The 26,049-nt window shown below is 36.4% G+C and overlaps 1 protein-coding gene across 1 annotated transcript in view; it reads left to right on the top strand.

Moving 5' to 3' along the window:
• Positions 1-25,760, top strand: part of TMEM106B (transmembrane protein 106B) — a 28,955-nt gene extending 3,195 nt beyond the window's left edge. Inside the window, exons 3-8 of the mRNA XM_082632649.1 lie at positions 2,820-2,883; positions 8,134-8,293; positions 17,816-17,956; positions 18,208-18,257; positions 19,022-19,075; positions 19,818-25,760. Coding sequence (XP_082488775.1) covers positions 2,820-2,883; positions 8,134-8,293; positions 17,816-17,956; positions 18,208-18,257; positions 19,022-19,075; positions 19,818-19,956 — 608 coding nt within the window. The 3' untranslated portion in view covers positions 19,957-25,760. The remainder of the gene's footprint in view (positions 1-2,819; positions 2,884-8,133; positions 8,294-17,815; positions 17,957-18,207; positions 18,258-19,021; positions 19,076-19,817) is intronic.
• Positions 25,761-26,049: the final 289 nt, after the last annotated feature.

Raw genomic sequence — 26,049 nt, 5'->3', positions numbered from 1 at the left:
CCTATTTGGCATAAGTAGAAGTCATATCACAGTCACCTTGCCATATTGAGTGTTAGGAGCAATTTAAGTAATGTGGTGACCTAATATTTTTGATTTGTTATTTAAAGAATAATAATAAGCTGGTCATGCACTAATTAGTTATTTTTAAAAGGATCTACATGAAGAGGGACAGTATATGAAGATGAGCCATATAGGAAAAAAAAAATCAGTTTGTGGCATGTCATAGGGGAAGTCAGTAGGGAGTAATCTCCACCTGCTGTTTGTAGGCTACTTTAGTAGCAATGGTAATAAGTAGCAATAGTAAAAGTACCTTGTACTATTCTCATTTTCTGCTTGATTGAAGTTGATATTTAACCCTGGAGAGACCCCGAGGGTAGGAGAAAATGACAATATAAGGCTTTATGTTTGCAGAGGTAGTAGGTATTTGAGAATAAAAGGATTATTGTAGTTAAAGGTATTAATGCACCAGGCTGGGGGCAGGGGGAGGGCTGGAGTCTCATTTTTGCAATCTGGATACTATATTTTTGAGGTATAGCTAGTAAGCATTTTTAGCAGCCTGGATGTACATTGTGGATAGTAAGATTGAGGAGGAATTCAGAGGTATTTTTTGTCTGAGCACCTGGAAGAATGGAGTAGCCATTTATTAAAATGGAGAAAAGAAGGTCTGAGTGTATGTGTCAGGTGAGAGGTCAGGAGCTCGGTGTTAGATATGTAAGTTTGGAGATGCATATTTGACATCTAAGTGGATATGTTCAATAGGAAGTTAGCTATAATAAGGGCCTGGAATTCGGATGCAAGGCCTAGGCTGGAGTCATCAGTGTATAGATGATACTTTAGGTGAGTTGGATGACAGCACCAAGGTTGTCAGTGTGAATAGAAAACAGAAGAGACTTTAGCACTGAACTTTGGGGCATTGCAACATTTTGGGTCAGTGACATGAGAAAGAATTAGCAAAGGACACTAAAAAGAGCAGCTAGAGTAGAAGTAGGAAATCCCTTTGTCTGTGGTGTCCTAGAAGATAAATGAAGAAGATGTACTCCTTGGTAGAGGAGAGATTGATCAACTATGTTAGACCTGATCAAGTAATATGAGGACTGAGAACTGGCCATGGGATTTGGTGATTTAGAGGCCACCTTTAAAAGAGCAGTTTTGGTAGTCTGCAAAAAAATGTATAGCATGTATAGAGTAGGATCAGGAATGCATAGAAGGAGCAAAGTTATAGTTAGAAAATAGCTTTTTTGGGGACTTTTGCTGTTTTAGAGGAAAAGGAGAGAAGAGAGGTGGTAGCTAGAGGGGGCTGTACATCAGAAGAATTTTTTAAAGATGGAATGAATACTATGTTTGTATGCTAATGAGATTTTTCCATAGAGAAAACATTGATAATGCAGGCAACAGAGGACAATTATTAGATCTGGTGCACAAGTGCAGAGGGCTGCTCCTCCAGAGAAGCATGGGCAATTTGCTCCCAGCAGTAGAAGGGAAGGTAGAGTATATGGATGCAGAGGCAGGTGGGTGGGTGGGTAGATGTGGTGGTAGCTTGTGGAAGTTCTCTTTTCCACATCATGAGCTAAGAGTAAGGATAGGGGAGAAGATATTGGAGGTTTGAAGAGAAAGTGGAAGTTATGAAATTGTAGTTTGGGAGAGTCAGATTAAGAGTATGCACTTTTTTGGGGGGCCGTGCCACACGGCTTGCGGGATCCCTGACCAGGGATCACATCCAGCCCTATGGCGGTGAAAGTACAGAGTCCTAACCACTGGAACACCAGGGAATTCCCCAGATTGAGAGTATGAACTAGAGAAATATAGCTGGCATTATTAAGGGCCACTTGAGATAGTAATCTAAATGAGACTAGTGAGCATAGTTGTTTGTTTTTCTTTATCTACTTTTAGCTGTGTGGATACAGGTATAGTCGCCAAAGGGTTGGTTTTAACCAGTTGCAGTTTAGACAGATGAATACCACCAAACAAGATAGGATATGTACACACACACACACACACACACACAGATACATATTATATATATTATTTATATGTGGGTATGGTAGGGGGAGTGTAGATGACGGGAGACATGGAGGGAGCAGGGAGGAATAATGAAAGTATCATGGAAAGCGTTAAAAGGGAACTTGACTGTGGTGCTTTGATAGTTAATACAAAGAGCCAAGTTGTGAAAAGATTGGAAAATTGGCATTTAAAAGTCCATTTATCCATTAAAGCATATGGATAATGCTCAACCCAAGAAAGAACTACTGAATTTTGAAGTGACTTAATGTGGAGAGGGGTGTGACCTGAAAGAGTCCTGGAAGACTGTGTATAAATAGGGGTTCTTGGAGCATGAGACTTAATATGTGTCAGTTTTGGTTTTCAGGGGAGATAGTGTAGGAATCTCTGCAGTTATAGGGGTTTCAGGACAGCAGTAACAATATGTTTCTTCTGCTCTCATTCAGATAATCAAATTGAAGTCTTAATGGAAAACTGTGGGGAATAGAAAACTGATTGGGTGAAGGAAGGCCTGGTAAATTCAGATCTTCTGAAAGCTGGGACTTTTTAGATTTTTTTCTCAGTGGAAGAAAGAGTTACTCTTCCTCATTCTTTATAATATTTTTATTAGCTAGAAATTGAGGTATGAAAAAACACAATATCTGCTTTGGAACTCAGCTGCTACTGGATAAGTTTTGAAGATGTTGAGAGCAGTTTACTGAAGGAATGAGATGAGAACCAGATAGTATTCTGGTCTTTCCAAACCAGACTTTGATGAGGAACCACTATATTTTTAATTAATCATGTTAATAAATTTCTAAATCTAATTCTTTTACTTTTAGGACAAGAAAACCAACTGGTGGCATTAATTCCATACAGTGATCAGAGATTAAGGCCAAGAAGAACGTAAGTGATTATAAGAAAATGGCAGTTTGTGTGTTTTTTTTGTATTTTTTGCTTTTTAGATTATGTATAAGTAAATATTTTAATTAAAACTATTCACCCAAGCAAACAGACAAACAAAAACTATTCAAAGGAAAAATGCTATCAGGTTGTTAAGTTATACCATCATATACTTTATGTCATTAAATTAAAAAATGATTCCTGATTGTGGTAAGTTCTTGAAAAGTACTTGAGAGAAATGGTGTAGAACACAAGCCAAGGAAATTGAGCATAAATGTAATTGGAGTCCTGAAGAAAATCAAAGGAGGCAAACTGAACAAATAGCAAACATTTAATTCAAGATCACTTCCCTGAAGTAAAGCAATACGTGAATCTACATACTGAAAAGACAAGGACTTCCCCGGTGGCCCAGTGGCTAAGTCTCCGTGCCCCCCATGCAGGGAGCCCGGGTTTGATCCCTGGTCAGGGAGCTAGATCCCGCATGAGGCAAGAAGATCCTGCGTGCCACAACTAAGACCCGGCACAGCCAAATAAATAAGTAAATATTTTTTTTTAAAGTTTAAAAAAAGAAAAGACATACCATAATTTTGGAAATAATCAACCCTTCTTAGTGAAATGACTGGACTTTAAAGGTAAGAACAAAAAACTGAAAAGCCCCTTTGAGCATCCAAGCAAAGCATCGATTAATTTATAAGGGATAGAAAATCAGATTGGCGTGTTACTTCTTGACCACAGTGCTTTAAACACATAAGCAGTAGAACAGCATGTCTAAGTTTTCATGGAAAGAAGATGAACCCAGGAGTTTATAAACAGTCAGTTTGACCCTTTATTATATAATATATAGACAGTTATGAATGTGCGAGAAATTAGGGTTAATTTCCTAACCCTAACAAGCAGAGGGAATAGCACCTAAAAGGGCCAGAGGAGTGGTCCAGCCTTCAGATGTATGGCTAAAGTAAACAGCGCTGTGGGAAAGTGGTACAGATGAGGCTAGAGAAAATAACAAGGACCAGATCCTGGCACCTGTAGTAAGCTAAGAAATCTGAGAACTTATAGGAAGCTCCTCAAGAATTTTTAGGAGTTTCAGATTTGTAATAAAAAACAGTAACTCTCAATATGTAGTAAAATTATAATATTTTGGGAAAACTGTGGTTCTTTATAAGTTGGAGTTGTGATGAGGTAGTCAAGAAATTATTAATTGCTTTTGTCTCCATACTTTAGGTATGTGATTTAATCTTCGAAACAAACCTACAGGTTTTAAAATGGAGGAAAAGAGTAAATTACCTAAAATGCTGCAAATATGAAATGGCAGATACAGAATTGTAACTTGAGTCCAAATAGGGACATGTAAAAGTATGAGATTAGATCACTCCCTAACACCATACACAAAAATAAGCTCAAAATGGATTAAAGACCTAAATGTAAGGCCAGAAACTATCAAACTCTTAGAGGAAAACATAGGCAGAACACTCTATGACATAAATCACAGCAAGATCCTTTTTGACCCACCTCCTAGAGAAATGGAAATAACGACAAAAATAAACACATGGGACCTAATGAAACTTAAAAGCTTTTGCACAGCAAAGGAAACCATAAACAAGACCAAAAGACAACCCTCAGAATGGGAGAAAATATTTGCCAATGAAGCAACTGACAAAGGATTAATCTCCAAAATTTATAAGCAGCTCATGCAGCTCAATAACAAAAAAACAAACAACCCAATCCAAAAATGGGCAGAAGACCTAAATAGACATTTCTCCACAGAAGATATACAGACTGCCAACAAACACATGAAAGGATGCTCAACATCTTTACTCATTAGAGAAATGCAAATCAAAACTACAATGAGATATCACCTCACACCAGTCAGAATGGCCATCATCAAAAAATCTAGAAACAATAAATGCTGGAGAGGGTGTGGAAAAAAGGGAACACTCTTGCACTGCTGGTGGGAATGTGAATTGGTACAGCCGCTATGGAGAACGGTATGGAGGTTCCTTAAAAAACTACAAATAGAACTACCATATGACCCAGCAATCCCACTACTGGGCATATACCCTGAGAAAACCATAATTCAAAAAGAGACATGTACCAAAATGTTCATAGCAGCCCTATTTACAATAGCCCGGAGATGGAAACAACCTAAGTGTCCATCATCGGATGAATGGATAAAGAAGATGTGGCACATATATACAATGGAATATTACTCAGCCATAAAAAGAAATGAAATTGAGCTATTTGTAATGAGGTGGATAGACCTAGAGTCTGTCATACAGAGTGAAGTAAGTCAGAAAGAGAAAGACAAATACTGTATGCTAACACATATATATGGAATTTAAGAAAAAAAAATGTCATGAAGAACATAGGGGTAAGACAGGAATAAAGACACAGACCTACTAGAGAATGGACTTGAGGATATGGGGAGGGGGAAGCGTAAGCTGTGACAAAGTGAAAGAGCGGCATGGACATATATACACTACCAAACGTGAGGTAGATAGCTAGTGGGAAGCAGCCGCATAGCACAAGGAGGTCAGCTCGGTACTTTGTGACCGCCTGGAGGGGTGGGATAGGGAGGGTGGGAGGGAGACGCAAAAGGGAGGGGTTATGGAAACATATGTATATGTATAACTGATTAAATTTGTTATAAAAAAAAATAAAAAAAATAAAATAGATAAACTAAAAAAAAAAAAAAAAAAAAAAAAAAAAAAAGAGTAAATTACCTAAAATGCTGCAAATATGAAATGGCAGATACAGAATTGTAACTTGAGTCCAAATAAACTGCACAACCTTCATAACTTCATCAGTACTGTATACTTTGCAGGACTCTGTTACTGTCCCTAGAGCCATAAGAAAAATTATTACTGATGAGTTTTGTAATGGAGATCTATGTACTTCATCAGTGAACTAGCCAATTTTTCAATTTGGTATGAAATACTAAGGGGAATGTTATTTTATTGTCCCACCAGGTTGAGTAATATTTGTTATGGCTGTAAGCTTTGGGCACAAAGTAATTTAGAATACTGATTCATATATTCACACCTAGAGCTGGCCCTAGGTACCAGAGTGTGGTGGGCTCACCTGCACATGAGAAATAAAAACACTAAAGTGTAAAAAAATCCAACAAAGTTCACATTTTTATCATGATTTTTAAGCTCTTTTTATACCTTTTTAAGGTGTTTTGGTGTATAGTGGGTACTATAAGTGTGTTTTTAAACTACCTATTAGGTAATCCAGTAGTGATCACCACCCTACTCAGGTTGGAAGTCCAGAATGAGTGAGTGGGAATTTCTCTGTTTGCTCCAGACAGCAGTATAGGTCAAGTAGTAGTGATTTAGTGAATTTTTGTTTGTTTTATATTTTTTATTTTTTGTGTGTGTGGTACGCGGGCTTCTCATTGTTGTGGCCTCTCCCGTTGCGGAGCACAGGCTCCGGACGTGCAGGCTCAGCAGCCACGGCTCACGGGCCCAACCGCTCCGCGGCATGTGGGATCTTCCCGGACCGGGGCACGAACCCGTGTCCCCTGCATCGGCAGGCGGACTCTCAACAACTGCGCCACCAGGGAAGCCCTATTTTGTTTTTTGATAAACGATTTTGCTCTCTTTTCTTAACTTGGGCAAGTTAAAATACTCAGAAACATTTATAAAACATCTGCAAGAGGTACTTGAAATAACTGTTGTGAGGGATAAGATGAGATCCATCAGGGCATTTAGGTACAGATCTCTCTTTAGGGAAGAGAGGATGGAGGAAAGGATAAAACAAGAATTTTTTGGATGGCTAGAATATAAGGAAAAGATAAACTAAGTGACATGCAAGACAGAAAAAGAAACCAAAAGAAGGGTGCTATGGGCTTTGACAGAGTGCTGTTTATTGGAGAAACCAGGGAAATTCTTTCGTCCCTGAGTGTCCATGGGGAGATTGCTTCCAGGAGCCCTCACAGATACCAAAATCTGCTGATGCTCAAGTCCCTCATATAAAATGGCATAGTACAGTCGACCCTCCACATCTGAGATTTCAAATCTGTGGATTCAACCAACCATAGAGGGAAATTTTGATCCATGGTTGGTTGAATTCAGGGATTAGAAACCCACAAATACTGGAGGGCCGACTGCAGTGTCTTGAAACTCTAGTTTTGTTGGTAAACTTAAAGATAAGAGGCAGTTTTCATCTATGGAAATAAAGAGTGAGAGATGGAAGAGAAACACTTCCATCTGGGAGGTAGATGAATAGCAAAGTCATGTGAGTTTTATTTTTTCTTTGTTTTATCTCTGCATAATAATATCCCCTTTCTTGATTTTAAAGAAACAGTTTAACAGCATCTTCAAAGCAGACATGATTAATGTAAACAATATTTTTAAAAAGGAGTACAGGGACTTGCCTGGTGGCACAGTGGTTAAGAATCTTCCTGCCAATGCAGGACACACGGGTTCAAGCCCTGGTCCGGGAAGATCCCACATGCTGTGGAGCAACTAAGCCTGTGTGCCACAACTACTGAGCCTGCGCTCTAGAGCCCATGAGCCACAACTACTGAGCCCACATGCTGCACCTACTGAAGCCCATGCACCTAAAGCCTGTGCTCCGCAACAAGAGAAGCCACTGCAATGAGGAGCCCGTGTACCACAAAGAAGAGTAGCCCCCGCTCGCTGCCGCTAGAGAAAGCCCATGCGCAGCAATGAAGACTCAATGCAGCCAAAAATAAATAAATAAATAAATGTATTTAAAAAATAAGTAAAAAGGAGTACATAAATACTTTCGGATGAGGAGACTCAAAACGGACTGTCTTAGTGAGACTGATGAGGCATATTGTTATGTCATTACATTTTTAAGGGCTTCATAGGTGGTTCTGATGAGCAGTCACTTTAGGGAATCATATAATGCCAAAACTCATATGTGAAAATTCTGCTTCAGTGAATTCATCAGGGAGTCTTGAAATCTATAGTTTTATAAAGCTCCCCAGCTTGATTCTAATGAGCAGCCTGGTTTGGGAATCACCACAGTAAATGTTCTATCTATAATAAGCCTGAATCCTAGTCTCCAAAAAGGAAAATATGTCTTTTAAGGAGACCATTTCAACACTTAATAGATTCAAAACTAACCCTGTTCAATACTTTTATAATGTAAAAAGTTGGTAAAAATCATACATCTTTTCCTGCTAGTATAAAAGGGGAAAAATTCAAAATGAAAATGTCTTCTCTAAATGTTTCATTATGTAATTTTTGATGCATGTATATTTAAATATTCCATTTTCCTTTTCAGAAAACTGTATGTGATGGCTTCTGTGTTTGTCTGTCTGCTTCTTTCTGGACTGGCTGTGTTTTTCCTTTTCCCTCGCTCTATCGACGTGAAATACATTGGTGTAAAATCGGCATACGTCAGTTATGATGTTCCAAAGCGTACAATATATTTAAATATCACGGTAAGTACATATTTATATTAAAAATATTTGACTTCATTCTGTTGTCATGTTAAGCAGCACCTTTGTCCTTATTGAGAGAATGTTAAAGGTAACACTTACTCAGTTTTCTTTCTGAGTGTCTGCTATATTGACCTTTTCTGTCATTTCTGATTCTGCTGAAAATGGCAAATTGGCAAATTCTGTGTATTCAGAATCATTTAGCATTTGAAGATGCCTTTGGGAGGGTAAAATAAAACAATTAATTACTGGGAAAAAAGTAATTACAATCTATTTACTTTTCAACATTTGACTCTGAATAGCTTCTAGCCAGACGTTAACATAGTTAAATACATGTTATACATGTAACATTTTCATTTCCTTGTGTTTTGTGAAACACAATTTTTGTCATCTTTAACAGACCATTCCTTTGTTTTAAAAGGTAGAGAACAAGTGACTGATTTCTCTTGCAAATTAGTATGTGTGAAAATCTGTGTTTCTCAGGACAGTGGTTTTTAGGACTCTACAACCTTCCCACACTTGAAAACAAACAAGCAAACAAACAAACACCTCAGAGAAGGCCTTGTACCTGTTTTACATGTTAACATTTATTTGAAAGAAGCATGGTTTGCAAACCACCGTATTATTAAAAAGGAATATATATATTGCTTCAGGCTTTAAGGTACATCTGTGTGGCAGTGATTTGTTTGGAAGAGAGATATTGGACTTCAGTTGGTTTTCCTCAAAGAGGTGGTTGGTATGCTTGAGGTTGAGGTAGAGATGCCTGTGGTGCTGGTTGGGAGGAGGGGGATTTAGAGGGACAGGAAGTGAAAGGGAATGTGTGTTAAAGTGGAATTACTACTTAATTATAGGAAAAAAAGAACTCCCATGAATTCATTTATCCTCATGGCGTACTGTCAAACGTTGTCAACCTTTAAAAAAAAAACAGAAAAATTTTAAAAACCCTGGGAATTCCCTGGCACTCCAGTGGTTAGGACTCTGCACTTTCACTACTGAGGGCCCAGGTTCCATCCCTGATCGGGGAACTAAGATCCCACAAGTTGGGACTTCCCTGGTGGTCCAGTGGGTAAGACTCTGCACTCCTAATGCAGAAGGGGCCCAGGTTTGATCCCTGGTCAGGGAACTAGATCCCGCATGCTTGCCACAGCTAAGAAGTCCACGTGCTGCCACTAAGAAGCCTGCATGCCGCAACTAAAGATCCCACGTGCCACAACGAAGACCTGGCACAGCCTAAATAAATAAATATTTTAAAAAAGAAGATCCCACAAGCTGCACTGCGTGGCCAAAAAAATAAACTATATACAGGGAAAACTATATGCATAAAACATAACACAGTACTAATTGTAAATCATTTCCTATCATTGGGGAATTGTTGGGTATTTTTCCACTGTAACAGCCATTTGGAAAAAGGAACAAATTTTCCCTTTTTGTGTGGGGTTTAAAACAATGGCTAGATATTTTTGGCCAACCTCCAGAGTCTGTTTTAGTATCAGGTAACTGTAAATTTATAATGAAAAATAATAAAATCCATGTGCTGGTCCCTTTTAGATACCAGAAAGTATATTTAAATGTAAATATCTTACTTTATTTTAAATAATTCTTCAGGAATTCCCACATTTAGGGGTACTAGTCCTTCACTAAATTGAGAAAGTGTGAACATTAAATAAGAAATAGGTTTATTATATAGATAAACATTAGGTTTAACTGAGTGACAGTGAGATAAAAAGCTGAGATTTCTCACGGGGGGAAGATGGCGGAAGAGTAAAAAGCGGAGATCACCTTCCTCCCCACAGATACATCAGAAATACATCTACACGTGGAACAACTCCTACGGAACACCCACTGAACGCTAGCAGAAGACCTCAGACCTCCCAAAAGGCAAGAAACTCCCCACGTACCTGGGTAGGGCAAAAGAAAAAAGAATAAACAGAGACAAAAGAATAGGGATGGGACCTGCACCAGTGGGAGGGAGCTGTGAAGGAGGAAAGGTTTCCACACACTAGGAAGCCCCTTCGTGGGCGGAGACTGCGGGTGGCGGAGGGGGGAAGCTTCGGAGCCGCGGAGGAGAGCACACCAACAGGGGTGCAGAGGGCAAAGTGGAGAGATTCCCTCACAGAGGATCGCTGCCAACTGGCACTCACCAGTCCGAGAGGCTTGTCTGCTCACCCGCCGGGGTGGGCAGGGGCTGGGAGCTGAGGCTCGGCCTTTGGAGGTCGGATTCCAGGGAGAAGACAGGGGTTGGCTGCGTGAACACAGCCTGAAGGGGATAGTGCACCACGGCTAGCCGGGAGGGAGTCCGGGCAAAAAGGCTGGAGCTGCCGAAGAGGCAAGAGACTTTTTCTTCCCTCTTTGTTTCCTGGTGCGCGAGGAGAGGGGATTAAGAGCGCTGCTTAAAGGAGCTCCAGAGATGGGCGTGACCTGCGGCTATCAGTGCGGAACCCAGAGATGGGCATGAGACGCTAAGGCTGCTGCTGCCGCCACCAAGAAGCCTGTGTGTGAGCACAGGTCACTCTCCACACCTCCCCTCCCAGGAGCCTGTGCAGCCCGCCACTGCCAGGGAACAGTGATCCAGGGACAACTTCCCCGGAAGAACGTACGGCGCACCTCAGGCTGGTGCAACGTCATGCTGGCCTCTGCCGCTGCAGGCTCGCCCCGCATCCATACCGCTCCCTCCCCCTCCCCCAGGCCTGTGTGAGCCAGAGCCCCCGAATCAGCGGCTCCTTTAACCCCATCCTGTCTGAGCGAAGAACAGACGCCCTCAGGTGACCTACATGCAGAGGAGGGGCCAAATCCAAAGCTGAACCCCAGGAGCCGTGCAAACAAAGAAGAGAAATGGAAATTTCTCCCAGCAGCCTCAGAAGCAGTGGATTAAAACTCCACAATCAACGTGATATACCCTGCGTCTCTGGAATACCTGAATAGACAATGAATCATCCCAAATAGAGGAAGTGGACTTTGAGAGCAAGATATATTATTTTTTCCCCTTTTCCTCTTTTTGTGAGTGTGTATGTGTATGCTTCTGTGTGAGATTTTGTCCGTATAGCTTTCCTTTAACCATTTGTCCTAGGGTTCTGTCTGTCATTTTTTTTTTAATTAAAAACAAATTTCTTAATAATTATTTTTTATTTTAATAACTTTGTTTATCTAACTTTATTGTATTTTATCCTCTTAAAAGAAAATTAAGAAAATTGTAATACGAACATACATAGTGATAATTACCTTAAATGTAATGGATTAAATGCTCCAACCAAAACACATAGACTGGCTGAATGGATACAAAAACAAGACCTGTATATACGCTGTCTACAAGAGTCCTACTTCAGACCTAGGGATACATACAGACTGAAAGTGAGGGAATGGAAAAAGATATTCCATGCAAATGAAAACCAAAAGAAAGCTGGAGTAGCAAATCTCATATCAGACAAAATAGGCTTTAAAATAAAGACTATTAGAAGAGACAAAGAAGGACACTACATAATAATCACGGGATCGATCCAAGAAGAAGATATAACAATTGTAAATATTTATGCACCCAACATAGCACCTCAATAAGGCAAGTACTAACAGCCATAAAAGGGGAAATCGACAGTAACACATTCATAGTAGGGGACTTTAACACCCCACTTTCACCAATGGACAGATCATCCAGAATGAAAATAAATAAGGAAACAGAAGCTTTAAATGAAACATTAAACAAGATGGACATAATTGATATTTATAGGACATTCCATCCAAAAACAACAGAATACACATTTTTCTCAAGTGCTCATGGAACACTCTCCAGGATAGATCATATCTTGGGTCACAAATCAAGCCTTGGTAAATTTAAGCAAATTGAAATGGTATCAAGTATCTTTTCCGACCACAACGCTATGAGACTAGATATCAATTACAGGGAAAGATCTGTAAAAAAAAAAAAAAAAACACATGGAGGCTAAACAATAGAAGTGATCACTGAAGAAATAAAAGAGGAAATCAAAAAATACCTAGAAACAAATGACAATGGAGACACGACGACTCAAAACCTATGGGATGCAGCAAAAGCAGTTCTAAGAGGGAATTTTATAGCACTACAATCCTACCTTAAGAAACAGGAAACATCTCGAATAAACAACCTAACCTTGCACCTAAAGCAATTAGAGAAAGAAGAACAAGAAGACCCCAAATTTAGCAGAAGGAAAGAAATCATAAAGATCAGAAATAAATGAAAAAGATATGAAGGAAACATTAGCAAAGATCAATAAAACTAAAAGCTGGTTCTTTGAGAAGATAAACAAAAGTGATAAACCATTAGCCAGACTCATCAAGAAAAAAAGGGAGAAGACTCAAATCAACAGAAATGAAAAAGAAGTAACAACTGACACTGCAGAAATACAAAAGATCATGAGACATTACTACAAGCAACTCTTTGACAATAAAATGGACAACCTGGAAGAAATGGACAAATTCTTAGAAATGCACAACCTGCCAAGACTGAATCAGGAAGAAATAGAAAATATGAACAGACCAATCACAAGCAGTGAAATTGAAACTGTGACTAAAAATCTTCCCACAAACAAAAGACCAGGACCAGATGGCTTCACAGGCGAGTTCTGTCAAACATTTTGAGGAGAGCTAACAAGTATCCTTCTCAAACTCCTCCAAAATATAGCAGAGGGAGGAACACTCCCAAACTCATTCTAAGAGGCCACCATCACCCTGATCCCAAAACTAGGCAAAAATGTCACAAAGAAAGAAAACTACAGGCCAATATCACTGATGAACATAGATGCAAAAATCCTCAACAAAATACTAGCAAACAGAATCCAACAGCACATTAAAAGGATCATACACCATGATCAAGTGGGGTTTATCCCAGGAATGCAAGGATTCTTTAATACTCGCAAATCAGTCAGCATGATACACCATATTAACAAATTGAAGGAGAAAAACCATAATGATCATCTCAATAGATGCAGAGAAAGCTTTTGACAAAATTCAACACCCATTTATGATAAAAACCCTGCAGAAAGTAGGCATAGAGGGAACTTTCCTCAACATAATAAAGGCCATATATGACAAACCCACAGCCAACATTGTCCTCAATGGTGAAAAGCTGAAACCATTTCCACTAAGATCAGGAACAAGACAAGGCTGCCCACTCTCACCACTCTTATTCAACATAGTTTTGGAAGTCTTAGCCACAGCAATCAGAGAAGAAAAGGAAATAAAAGGAATCCAAATTGGAAAAGAAGAAGTAAAGCTGTCACTGTTTGCAGATGACATGATACTATACATAGAGAATCCTAAAGATGCTACCGAAAAACTACTAGAGCTAATCAATGAATTTGGTAAAGTAGCAGGATACAAAATTAATGTACAGAAATCTCTGGCATTCCTATACACTAATGATGAAAAATCTGAAAATGAAATCAGGAAAACACTCCCATTTACCATTGCAACAAAAAGAATAAAATATCTAGGAATAAACCTACCTAAGGAGACAAAAGACCTGTTTGCAGAAAATTATAAGACACTGATGAAAGAAATTAAAGGATACAAATAGATGGAGAGATATACCATGCTCCTGGATTGGAAGAATCAACATTGTGAAAATGACTCTACTACCCAAAGCAATCTACAGATTCAATGCAATCCCTATCACACTACCACTGGCATTTTTCACAGAACTAGAACAAAAAATTTCAAAATTTGTTTGGAAAAACAAAAGACCCCGAATAGCCAAAGCAATCTTGAGAACGAAAAATGGAGCTGGAGGAATCAGGCTCCCTGACTTCAGACTATACTGCAAAGCTACAGTAATTAAGACAGTGTGGTACTGGCATAAAAACAGAAAGATAGATCAATGGATCAGGATAGAAAGCCCAGAGATAAACCCACGCACATATGGCCAACTTATCTTTGATAAAGAAGGCAGGAATGTACAGTGGAGAAAGGACAGTCTCTTCAATAAGTGGTGCTGGGAAAACTGGACAGGGACATGTAAAAGTTTGAGATTAGATCATTCCCTAACACCATACACAAAAATAAGCTCAAAATTGATTAAAGACCTAAATGTAAGGCCAGAAACTATCAAACTCTTAGAGGAAAACATAGGCAGAACACTCTATGACATAAATCACAGCAAGATCCTTTTGGACCCACCTCCTAGAGAGATGGAAATAAAGACAAAGATAAACAAATGGGACCTAATGAAACTTCAAAGCTTTTGCACAGCAAAGGAAACCATAAAGAAGACCAAAAGACAACCCTCAGAATGGGAGAAAATATTTGCAAATGAAGCAACTGACAAAGGATTAATCTCCAAAATGTATAAACATCTCATGCAGCTCAATAGCAAAAAAACAAACAACCCAATCCAAAAATGGGCAGAAGACTTAAATAGGCATTTCTCCACAGAAGATATACAGACTGCCAACAAACACATGAAAGAATGCTCAACATCATTAATCATCAGAGAAATGCAAATCAAAACTACAATGAGATATCATCTCACACCAGTCAGAATGGCCATCATCAAGAAATCTAGAAACAATAAATGCTGGAGAGGGTTTGGAAAAAAGGGAACACTCTTGCACTGCTGGTGGGAATGTGAATTGGTACAGCCACTATGGAGAACAGTATGGAGGTTCCTTAAAAAACTAAAAATAGAACTACCATATGACCCAGCAATCCCACTACTAGGCATATACCCTGAGAAAACCATAATTCCAAAAGAGACATGTACCAAAATGTTCATTGCAGCTCTATTCACAATAGCCCGGAGCTGGAAACAACCTAAGTGTCCATCATCGGATGAATGGATAAAGAAGATGTGGCACATATATAAAATGGAATATTACTCAGCCTTAAAAAGAAACTGAGCTATTTGTAATGAGGTGGATAGACCTAGAGTCTGTCATACAAAGTGAAGTAAGTCAGAAAGAGAAAGACAAATATCGTATGCTAACACATATATATGGAATTAAAAAAAAAATGTCATGAAGAACCTAGGGGTAAAACGGGAATAAAGACACAGACCTACTTGAGAATGGACTTGAGGATATGGGGAGGGGGAAGGGTAAGCTGTGACAAAGCGAAAGAGAGGTATGGACATATATACACTACCAAACGTAAGGTAGGTAGATAGTGGGAAGCAGCTGCAGAGCACAGGGAGATCAGCTCGGTGCTTTGTGACCGCCTGGAGGGGTGGGATGGGGAGGGTGGGAGGGAGGGAGATGCATGAGGGAAGGGATGTGGGAACAGATGTATATGTATGACTGATTCACTTTGTTATAAAGCAGAAACTAATAATAAAAAAAAAGAATGCTCAACATCTTTAATCATTAGAGAAATGCAAATCAAAACTACAATCAGATATTATCTCACACCAGTCACAATGGCCATCATCAAAAAATCTAGAAACAATAAATGCTGGAGAGGGTATAGAGAAAAGGGAACACTCTTGCACTGCTGGTGGGAATGTGAATTGGTACATCCAGTATGGAGGTTCCTTAAAAAACTACAAATAGAACTACCATATGACCCAGCAATCCCACTACTAGGCATATATCCTGAGAAAACCATAATTCAAAAACAGTCATGTACCAAAATGTTTATTGCAGCTCTGTTTACAATAGCCAGTTGATGGAAGCAACCTAAATGTCCTTCATCGGATGAATGGATAAAGAAGATGTGGCACATATATACAATGGAATATTACTTAGCCATAAAAAGAAGCGAAATTGAGTTATTTGTAGTGAGGTGGATGGACCTAGAGTCTGTCATACAGAGTGAAGTAAGTCAGAAAGAGAAAAATACCGTATGCTAACACATATATATGGAATCTAAAATTTTTTTTAAATGGTCATGAAGAACCTAGGGGCAGGACGTGAATAAAGACGCAGACCTACTAGGGAATGGACTTGAGGACACGGGGAGGGGGAAGGGTAAGCTGGGACAAAGTGAGAGAGTGGCATGGACATATATACACTACCAAACGTAAAATAGATAGCTAGTGGGAAGCAGCCACATAGCACAGGGAGATCAGCTCGGTGCTTTGTGACTGCCTAGAGGGGTGGGATAGGGAGGGTGGAAGGGAGGGAGACGCAAGAGGGAAGAGATATGGGAACATATGTATATGTATAACTGATTCACTTTGTTATAAAGCAGAAACTAACACACCATTGTAAAGCAATTATACTCTAATAAAGATGTTAAAAAAAAGTGAGATTTCTGTACGTTTTCTATCAGTGTTTTCAAAAATGTAATTAGTATTACTTTTGTTTCTTAAAATTAGTATATATTACTACTACTACTCTTTTTTAGTAATATTTATTGTCTTTCTACTTATGAAAATGTTTAATTATCATTAAAAGACATTTGAAAAATACCATAATGTTTATCTTTACTTCTTTCCAGGCCTGACTATTAACATGTAGTCTGCCCTCCATATCCTCCAGTTGTGTATCCATGGATTCAATCAACCTGATTGAAAATTTTTTTTTTAATTCAGAAAAAAAATTTTTTTATAAATTTATTTGTGGGGTTTTTTTTTTCTTTTTTTTTTCGCCTGTGTTGGGTCCTCATTGCTGTGCACGGGCTTTCTCTAGTTGTGGCGAGCAGGGGCTACTCTTCGTTGCGGTGTATGGGCTTCGCATTGTGTTGGCTTCTCTTTTTGCGGAGCACGGACTCGGCACTCAGGCTTCAGTAGTTGTGGCCTGCGGGTTTTAGAGCGCAGGCTCAGTAGTTGTGGCGCACGGGCTTAGTTGCTCCGTGGCATTTGGGATCTTCCTGGGCCAGGGATTGAACCCGTGTCCTCTGCCTTGGCAGGTGGATTGTTAACCACTGTGCCACCAGGGAAGCCCTATCTTTTATTTCTTGATTTAACATTTTTCTTTTTTATTTCGTTGACTATTTTCTAAAGTAATTTGAAACAATTGTTTTAAGTTAGAATTGCAAAAGTTGGCCCCAGCTGTTAAGTATAAAAATGATACAACTGCATTTCTTTCCAGCCAGTTTTGAATCTATCCCGTTTCTTCTCAAAAGTGACCTGCTAGAAATCTCTACTCATGAAGTTAAAGTACCAATTTTTTTAAAATAGAAAGTTTATTTAAAGTTGTGTTTAACATTTTAAAAGGTTGTCTTTGTATTTAATCGAATCAGAAGTAGCTTAGTCTGCGAAGATGTATGTGTTAACATTTAGAAAAATTTTGATGAAATTTTAGAATGTTTTTTATTGAATTTTTGCTAAGGCCGCAAATACATTTTCTAACATTCATTTTTCCGTATTCTTGTACTATACATTTTCTGTGCCTACTTTTTAAAAGTATGTGTTCATTGTAGGCATTTTATATACATAGTACTCATGCATAAAACCAAATAATTGGTTCATTGAATGTTCTTTGACATTTTTGGTGATACTTTCCTTCCTCCTAATAAATTAAGCATAGCCACAGCTGGAGAGTCATCTTCTGTATTAATTTTGATTCATATTATGCTTATTCTAAGATAACTTGTACATTTTGTGCCTCCTTTCTTTTTCAGAACACACTAAATATAACGAACAATAACTATTATTCTGTTGAAGTTGAAAACATCACTGCACAAGTTCAATTTTCAAAAACAGTTATTGGAAAGGCACGCTTAAACAACATTACCAATATTGGTCCACTGGATATGAAACAGGTAAGCTTCATTCATGAAATACTTTGGAGAAGCTAAATGAGTCTCAACTTTGTGTGTCATATTAACTTGAGGGAGATGGGGGATTTCCTAAAGAACTAGACTTTGAATTGTATCCCATACATGTGTAAGAAAAAGTCCTAGAATCAAACCCATAAAGGGAGAAATTTCCAAACTCTTTGAAGTTATAAAATGTATCTGAAATACTTGATGTTTTGATCGTGTTCTCTATTGATTTATTTTTTGCCTTTCAGATTGATTATACAATACCTACTATCATAGCAGAGGAAATGAGTTATATGTTGTAAGTTCTGATTTTTAATTATTTTCTCTCATTAAATTATAAAGAGTAAGTGTGTGTAGGTGTGAATATATATATATATATATATGTTTAATTTCCCATCATCTTAGAAGTGACAAGACCACATTTTGGAATATTCCTTCTGGCCTCTGATCATCTCTGTCCTTCTCTTCTCCCCTTTCAACATGTATAACGTTAATGTATATATACGTATACACATAATTTTTTTTTCAGAATTAGGATCATATACACCATGGCACTTTTTATTTACTATGTTATGAGAATCATAATCTCACATATTCTAGTATTTGTTTCTGATTTAGTATAGGAGGACTAAAAATGCTAATGATGTTTAGAACTCTATTGCTGGTTTGAAGTTGTAAAGCTTTTAAATTAGGTCTAGATGATTATTAGCTCTTGTTAAGTAAAAAATAGTGATAATTTTTATCACCTTTTGGTGTCAGCCTGATATAGAATTTCTGAGTAACTAATAAACTGGTTACTAAAATTTCAAAAGGTAAACAAAAAGTAGAAATAATAAGTAGACAACTCTACAATTGTTGTAGTATGAAGGCATAGAATAAGAAGCCATGAAAATATTAATCATCATTTGAGATACAGAAAATGCTCAACCATTAAATGCTTATTTATTATATCTTCTTAATAGTATTTCTGTTAGCTTTAACACAGGAAGAGGAACTGTAATTAAACTATTTTAAATTTACAATGTCAGTTTGTATTTATTCACATTGTTTTTTCTTTAACAGTGATTTCTGTACACTGATATCCATCAAAGTGCATAACATAGTACTCATGATGCAGTAAGTACGAATTTTTTTTTGAAAGATTCTTTGTTTAAAAACTTTAGATGTATAACATTGGCTTAGAGTATACACATCTTTATAAATGCTGTCTCATTTGGGTTTTAAGCCTTACAGGATTGCAATGAGGTGAAGTAAATAGTATCCTACTTTACACATGAGGAAATAGGAGTTCAGAGGAGTAGTGAAGGATCACACAGCTGCTAAATAGTGAATCTGGACCTTGCAAGAACTTGGGAAAATGGTAGAAATTGGGATAGAGAGAAGGATGAGCTCAACACCCAATTCCTTGCTGCCTGTGGTAAAGGCAGTAACAGTAGTGAAGACCAGGAAAGTTATTGGTTTGCAAATTGGGTGTTATCCTAAGCCATGAGAACACTGTAGGTTATAGGTTGGGTATTTGGACCATTAGCTAACATTTGATTAACCTTTTCCTCTGATGAGAGAACTGTGTGATTATTTTTAAGAGTGCAGTGAACTAAATATCTATTTTAATTAAAGATAGGTGTTTTGAAAAAATACATTTTTGTATATAATTATTTTTGGGTAGGGCTTTCTCAGCCAGCATTCCTGTTGTCTGTTGGGGAAATATTCCCTAAGAGGCCCATGTCCATAATATTAAGTTATCATTAATCAAATAATCTCTCCCTGGAGAGAATTTTGATATATAAAGTGTTCTCACTTTAGAAAGCTTTTTTATATATAACTATTCAGTGTTTCTCCCCATTTATTTTATTTTTAGAGTTACTGTAACAACAACTTACTTTGGACACTCAGAACAGATATCCCAGGAGAGGTACCAGTACGTTGATTGTGGAAGGAACACAACTTATCAGTTGGGGCAGTCTGAATATCTAAATGTACTTCAGCCACAACAGTGAAAACTGAAAGATGCACCTGGAGAGGAAATACCTATTGACATTTTCCAAACTCTGAAGGATGAGGTACTTACTTCCTGATAGGAGATCTTAAATTGAACAACCTAAAGTTTATACTTCTGTTTTAAAAGTACGGCTAAGAGTATGTGGACTTGTAGGTTATTACAACTCTCCACTCTGTGTTCATGATATTTGTACCAGGATCTTTTACTTGAATCTAAATTTACTGATTGGTTTTCTTTGCTCCTGGTCCCCAAAGGGGAAAACTAAGACTTCTCCTACAGGATAAATAATTATTTAAAATTCATAGCTCTAATCACTACTGAAAACATAATTGATGATTTCTGATGAATATAATTATGTGATGAACATAATTTGAGAAACTTTATTTCTGAATGTTTTTATAGAAAATTACTGTGGGCCTATTCATGAAGACATTTAAAGAGTAACCTTTTTTGTCCTGTTTTATAAATTCCCATTGCTACTTGGTAGTATTTCAGTTATGTGCTATTTTAGCTTTTAGCTAAATGTTTTTATTTTTTCATGTTGAAATCCTACTCACTTGCATGTTTTTGTCAATCTTACTTCAAGCTATTGCTTGCATAACACTTAATAAACCAAAATAATCTTTGCAAAATTCTGTACCTAAAATTTTTTAAAACCCCTAAATAATGTGTTTCACATCTTTCCATGTTAGTTATAGTTGTGTGAAATTTTTATGTAATCTTGAAACATAATCATTTAATGTACAGTATTGTAAATAAATTCTGCATGGCTTTTATGTAGCTTTAATGTCAAATAAAGTGGTACAGATTTAAAATATATTAAGTTGCTCATAAAAATTTGTAAAAAAAAGGAAAATGATATTCAGAAACCTCTAGAATGTATGTTTCCAATTACATATTAGATCAGGCATAACATAGATTTGAAATAAAATATTTTGATGCTCCACTTTTTTTAATGTTGCTTTTCATACTAAAGAATTATGAATACACTTACTTTTCACAACTGTTAGGTACCCAAATGATCAATTTTATGAATGTTTTAGAGGAGGAAGTTATTTCTTTGGTAAAATTATCCAAGAAATCCTGTTATTAAATTACGGTGGCTATAGCAAAATAAAACCTATATTATGCTTTCAAAAATTTAATTACTTTGCACATCATGGATATCATGCCCCTAGCAGGTTACATTTTTAAAGGTTTCTACTTTTGGTTTGGATTTTATTTAAAATTGTTTTCAAGTGTAAATTATTGACTTATTCATTTTGCTATTTTATATTTTTAATACCATTTTGCATTTGGGCTTTTTGCCTTTTTGCTTACCACGTTCTGAGTACCTTTTAAATACCTACCACTGAGCATAGGGGCTGACTGATACCAAAAACAGTAAGTGGCTTGAGAGTAGTTTCCTATGTTCCCTAGTGACAGAGATCAGGTTACCCCTCTCCCTACTCCCAAAGTGCCTAACATGGGTCTGAAACATTCTTATTTATAAGTCTGACTCTCTCAGCTATAGAACATGAGCTTTATTTAATTAGTTAGAGCTAATGAAGCCCTCCTTTCTGCCTTTAAACCTACTCAGGTTTCCCCTTACTTTCATGTTACTTTCTCTAAGTTTTCTTCAGTGAACATTAAAATGGGTGAAATGCACTAACTTCTTTTTTTTTAACTACTTAGTCTTCCCTTAATCCATCGCTAACTCATCCATCCTTACTATTAAACTAAAAATCACCCCTTTAAACTTATTATGGATTTTGTAGTCCGACCCAATCTTTAATATTTTTTCTGCTGTTTTTTGACTACTCCCCTTCTCTTTGAAATTGAACTTTTCTAATGTGTGTTCTATTTGTATTTTTCATATCATTCTCATTTCATTTTTTCTCATTCTCCTATCTTTTGATATCTTTTAATGAGTAGTATCCAGACCCTCTTCTGCCTCAAAATTTCTACTCCTGTATCTTCAACAATCACCTATATTAAGGCTTCCAGCTCTGTTTCTACACACCTGACCAGTAACCTATCTAGTTTCTCATTTAGCTAATGACTTAGAGATAACAGTATTTCAGTGACCGTGTAAAAAGCAAACAATGTTAAAATAATTTTTTATCATGTTTTGTTCTCACCTGCCCTTATGTTCCATTTCTTCAAACTCATTCTTCAGATATGCCTCCTTCAAAAATCAATCCTGATTTATTTTCCTGCTTTGTATCTTTTAACCTTGGAAAACTATATAGTGTAAATTAAATGGACTTTTCTGTTGATGTGTAGCTTTAATAGCCTTTTAGAGTGCATGCAGAGTATCTGCTGAAGAGTCAGAAAAGTGAGAGAACATTTGCTTTTACTGACTTAGTTTTGAATTTTTTTATTCTTTAAATTAAAAACTCTTTATTACACCTACTTTCTGTGGAGTTCAAGTGAGAAAAAAACTGGAATTTAAAATAAGTTTTAAAAAAAAGTAGTAGAAAAATAAAGATCACCTGTGACTACTTTCAAAGAGGGTTAAGTAACTGCCAGAAGAACCCTAGGGCAAAGCAGGCTGTAAATTAATAAAACTACAAAAGCACATTAAGGTGAAGCAGACTTATAGCCATTAAAAAAAAAAATCTGGAAAGGATGGATGAGTCTTTAACTTTTCTTAGGTCATTGTCCAATGCAGTTTCTTATATGGTAATAGGATTTTTTTTAAAATGGCTCTCAGACCTTATTCAGAAGATGTGGTAAAGATACTACAATTTTTTTTTCTGATAATTCCAAGAATAAATTTCTCATAAATTGCACCTTAAATAGACTGGTCATTCTAACCAAATCTAATACATAACTAGCCTACATGTTTTCATATTACGTTTATATAGCACTGTGCGCTTTTCAGAATTCTTTCATATGTTTTTCTCATATCATTTGCCATCGTCCTGTGAGTCAGAAAAGGAGGGTAGTAGGATCCTCCTCTTTTAGAAAAGGAAAAAGAGGCATGGAGAAGTTGAGGGACTTGCTGAAGATCTCATATTTAGTAAATAGTTTAATTGAGGCCAGACCTAGTTTTCCTGTCACCCATATCTGTGCTCTGTCATTTAAAATACCCATTGGAAAGCCCTGTTGACTCAGGTTAGTATAAATAAAAATTAGAGAAAACGTTCATGTAGGTAATGGTGACAATCAGAATGATACTGATGGACTAAGATTTTGGGTATCTTGAAACTGGTACCTTAAATGTTTTAAATGGGAAATGTAAAATATTTTGGAGCATGATCTGTAGATTAATTTTCTGTTAAAATTTAGTATTCTGTGATCATTCCAGTAAAGATAATAAATATGTTTCAGAGTAGACTAATTATAAATAATAGAGATTAGTGGATTGAGATTTGAAACAGTAACAGTTTGAAAATGAGAGATATCAGATAAACTGCTTGAAATTTCTAAATAACCATCTTTACTGTATTACATAACATGTAAATGGCTGTGATTTTGTGTTCATTTTTTCCATGCTTTTTTTGTTTCTTTAAGCCAATGAGGTAATTATTTTCTCTAAGAATTCATGACAAGAAAATTCACTTCAGATCTTCTGAATTGTAGTTTGGGAATAACACAGCGTGGTGTTCAAATAGATAGGAAGTGACTGCCAAAACACGATAAAAGTAACTTACGAGACTTCACATGTCAGCCTAATGAATCATTTGTGGTTCTTAGCCTTATCATTATTGCAATAATTCTAGATATTTAATTGGAGGACATGTCCCCAACTTTCTCTCATGCCATTTTGTTTTTTAAAAGTTTTCAAATAAACAATTCTTTGTATAATGACTATATCTTATTTAAGAGAACGGTTAGGTACTTGACCCCAAAGTCACTGCTCAGTATTGCTAATATTTATTGGTTACTTACTATGTCACATACTGTACTGTACTAACCTTTCATGTGCATTGTCTTATTATCCCTCAGAAGAGTTCTTTAAGGTAGTTACTGTTATTGCCCCCCCATTTTATCTCTGAGGAAATTGAGTTTTAGAGAAGTTAAGAAGTATGTATAAGTTGGAAAGTGGCAGATTAGAGATTCAAAACAGGTCTGTTTGACTCAAGCATCATTGTTCTTACAATAAGCATATTTTCTTTCTAGCCTTTGAAAATGTTTTAGTCATAAAAATGTATTGGATAGTGCACTTAATATAGAAGACTGAGGTTTTTGATAGTATTTTCAAGAATACTATTAAGATGCTTTATTATTTTGTAGATCTTTAATATAAAAATGTTTATCATTTTTTTAGCTATTAATACTTATCTGTTAGATGGATTTTTTTCTTTATAAAAGATATAAAAATTTAAATTTACAAATATATATCAGGCTTCCTTGATAAGCAGTATGAATTGAATTTCAAGTTATTAGGTTGTAAGCCAAAGGTTACTCACCAGAATGTCATGATTTTTAGCTCATAACATCTGGAAACAGTAACTACTTGGCTCAAATACATCTAAGAAGAATCAATTTTATTTCTCTCTCTTTTTTGTAATATCAGATTTTAAATGAGATGTTAAGCTATTTTAAGGAAAAAATGTTTGAGAGGGTGGGATAAAAAGACTGTGAAACATTATTTCTTTTAAAAATGTATTTTTACATGAAAATAAGATATATTTGCAATGTGTTCAATCAAAACATTCACTTCTGTATCCCAGATCTACATATTTCAAAGTAAAAATGTTCACTTGTCAGCTGAAATTCCTGATTAGAACTAATATTTGTTTATTTTTGTGCTTAGAATGTAAATTTCACAGTGGATTTTTTTTTAATTTACCTTTAATTTGGATAAAAGCAAGTGATATATTTATATACTACAGGGATAAAAATGGTAATTTTCATTTTTTTAAAAACTACCAATGTGATTATATTTTTAGTTCTTTTTACTCATGTTTAGTAGAGGCTTTAAATTAAAAAATACACTATGGTCTGTATTGACCCAAAAAGTATTCCATAAATTAATTTAACAAATATATGGCAAGTTTTTCATAGCTATAGCTAATTCTTCTAGAAGGAAGTTATTGCCTTCTGTTTAATTACATTAATTGAAATGTGTTTAAGAGAAATGTTTTCAGCATATTTTGTATACTGAAAAAAAAAATAGGGTTAGTATTGGGCCAATGGCCAAGAGGTAACGTTACTACCTTGTAGACTGTTACAGTTCCAATTGTCCCACTTCCCCCAGAATTTTAGAAACTAGAAGTCTGGGAGATGCTGTATCAGCTGTACTCTGGTGATTATAAATGCTATAAGTACTGTTCATCTTTTGTTATTGTGTGAGATGGGAAAAAATGCCAGATTGCAAAAGATGCATAATTTCATTGTATAATGGTTTGTTTTAGGCATAAAATATCAGCAAGCCTTGTCTTGTGTGTTTTGTCTTATATTTCCTCATAGAACTAAATTAAATAAGATTTTGGGAAATGATTTTAAATGCTTTCCGAGTTGACCTGCTTGGTCAGATATTTGAATGATGGCATTGCTGAGTAGACTCTAACCCATGATTCTAATTGTGGAATAAAGAATAATGTAGAGCATGAGACTATGTTTGGGCACTTACTCTTTATTTATATTAGGTATTACCCTCCATCATAACATACTTACTAAATTTCCAAGTTAAGCAGTTCTGTAATTGTAACTATTGTTGCTGTACCTGTAACAAAACATGCTTATGATAGTAAAATGAATAGAAGCGCCCCCAAATACTATTTTTTTAATTCACTTTTAACTGTTCCTCTTATAATTGTGTATGACAGAATCAAATTTGTAAAAATTTTAGCATGAAAAATAAAATTTGTATCAGTCAAGTGTCTTGGTTATGCTTTTGAAATTCTCTTGACATAAACAAATCAGTGTAAATATTAAAAGTTCTTCAGCTTAAAGCTTTTAAGTTCTTACAGTTGTTAGCCAAACTGCACTTTAACATCATATTTGATTTCTTTTTCTTTCATCTACTTAGCTTCCAATTTGTTGCCTAATTCTATCTATTCTACCTCTCTAGTATCTCTGGAATCTGTCTCATAGTTGAAATGTCTGTTGCTACTACTCCCTAATTTTTTATTGAAAAAAGCCCAAGTCCTTACTGTGG

This window comes from Mesoplodon mirus (assembly GCF_964341445.2).
Source record: "Mesoplodon mirus genome assembly, chromosome: 9".
Taxonomy (NCBI): Eukaryota; Metazoa; Chordata; class Mammalia; order Artiodactyla; family Ziphiidae; genus Mesoplodon; species Mesoplodon mirus.
Note: the sequence above shows the minus strand (reverse complement) of the source record. Positions and strands in the feature narration are given on the sequence as shown.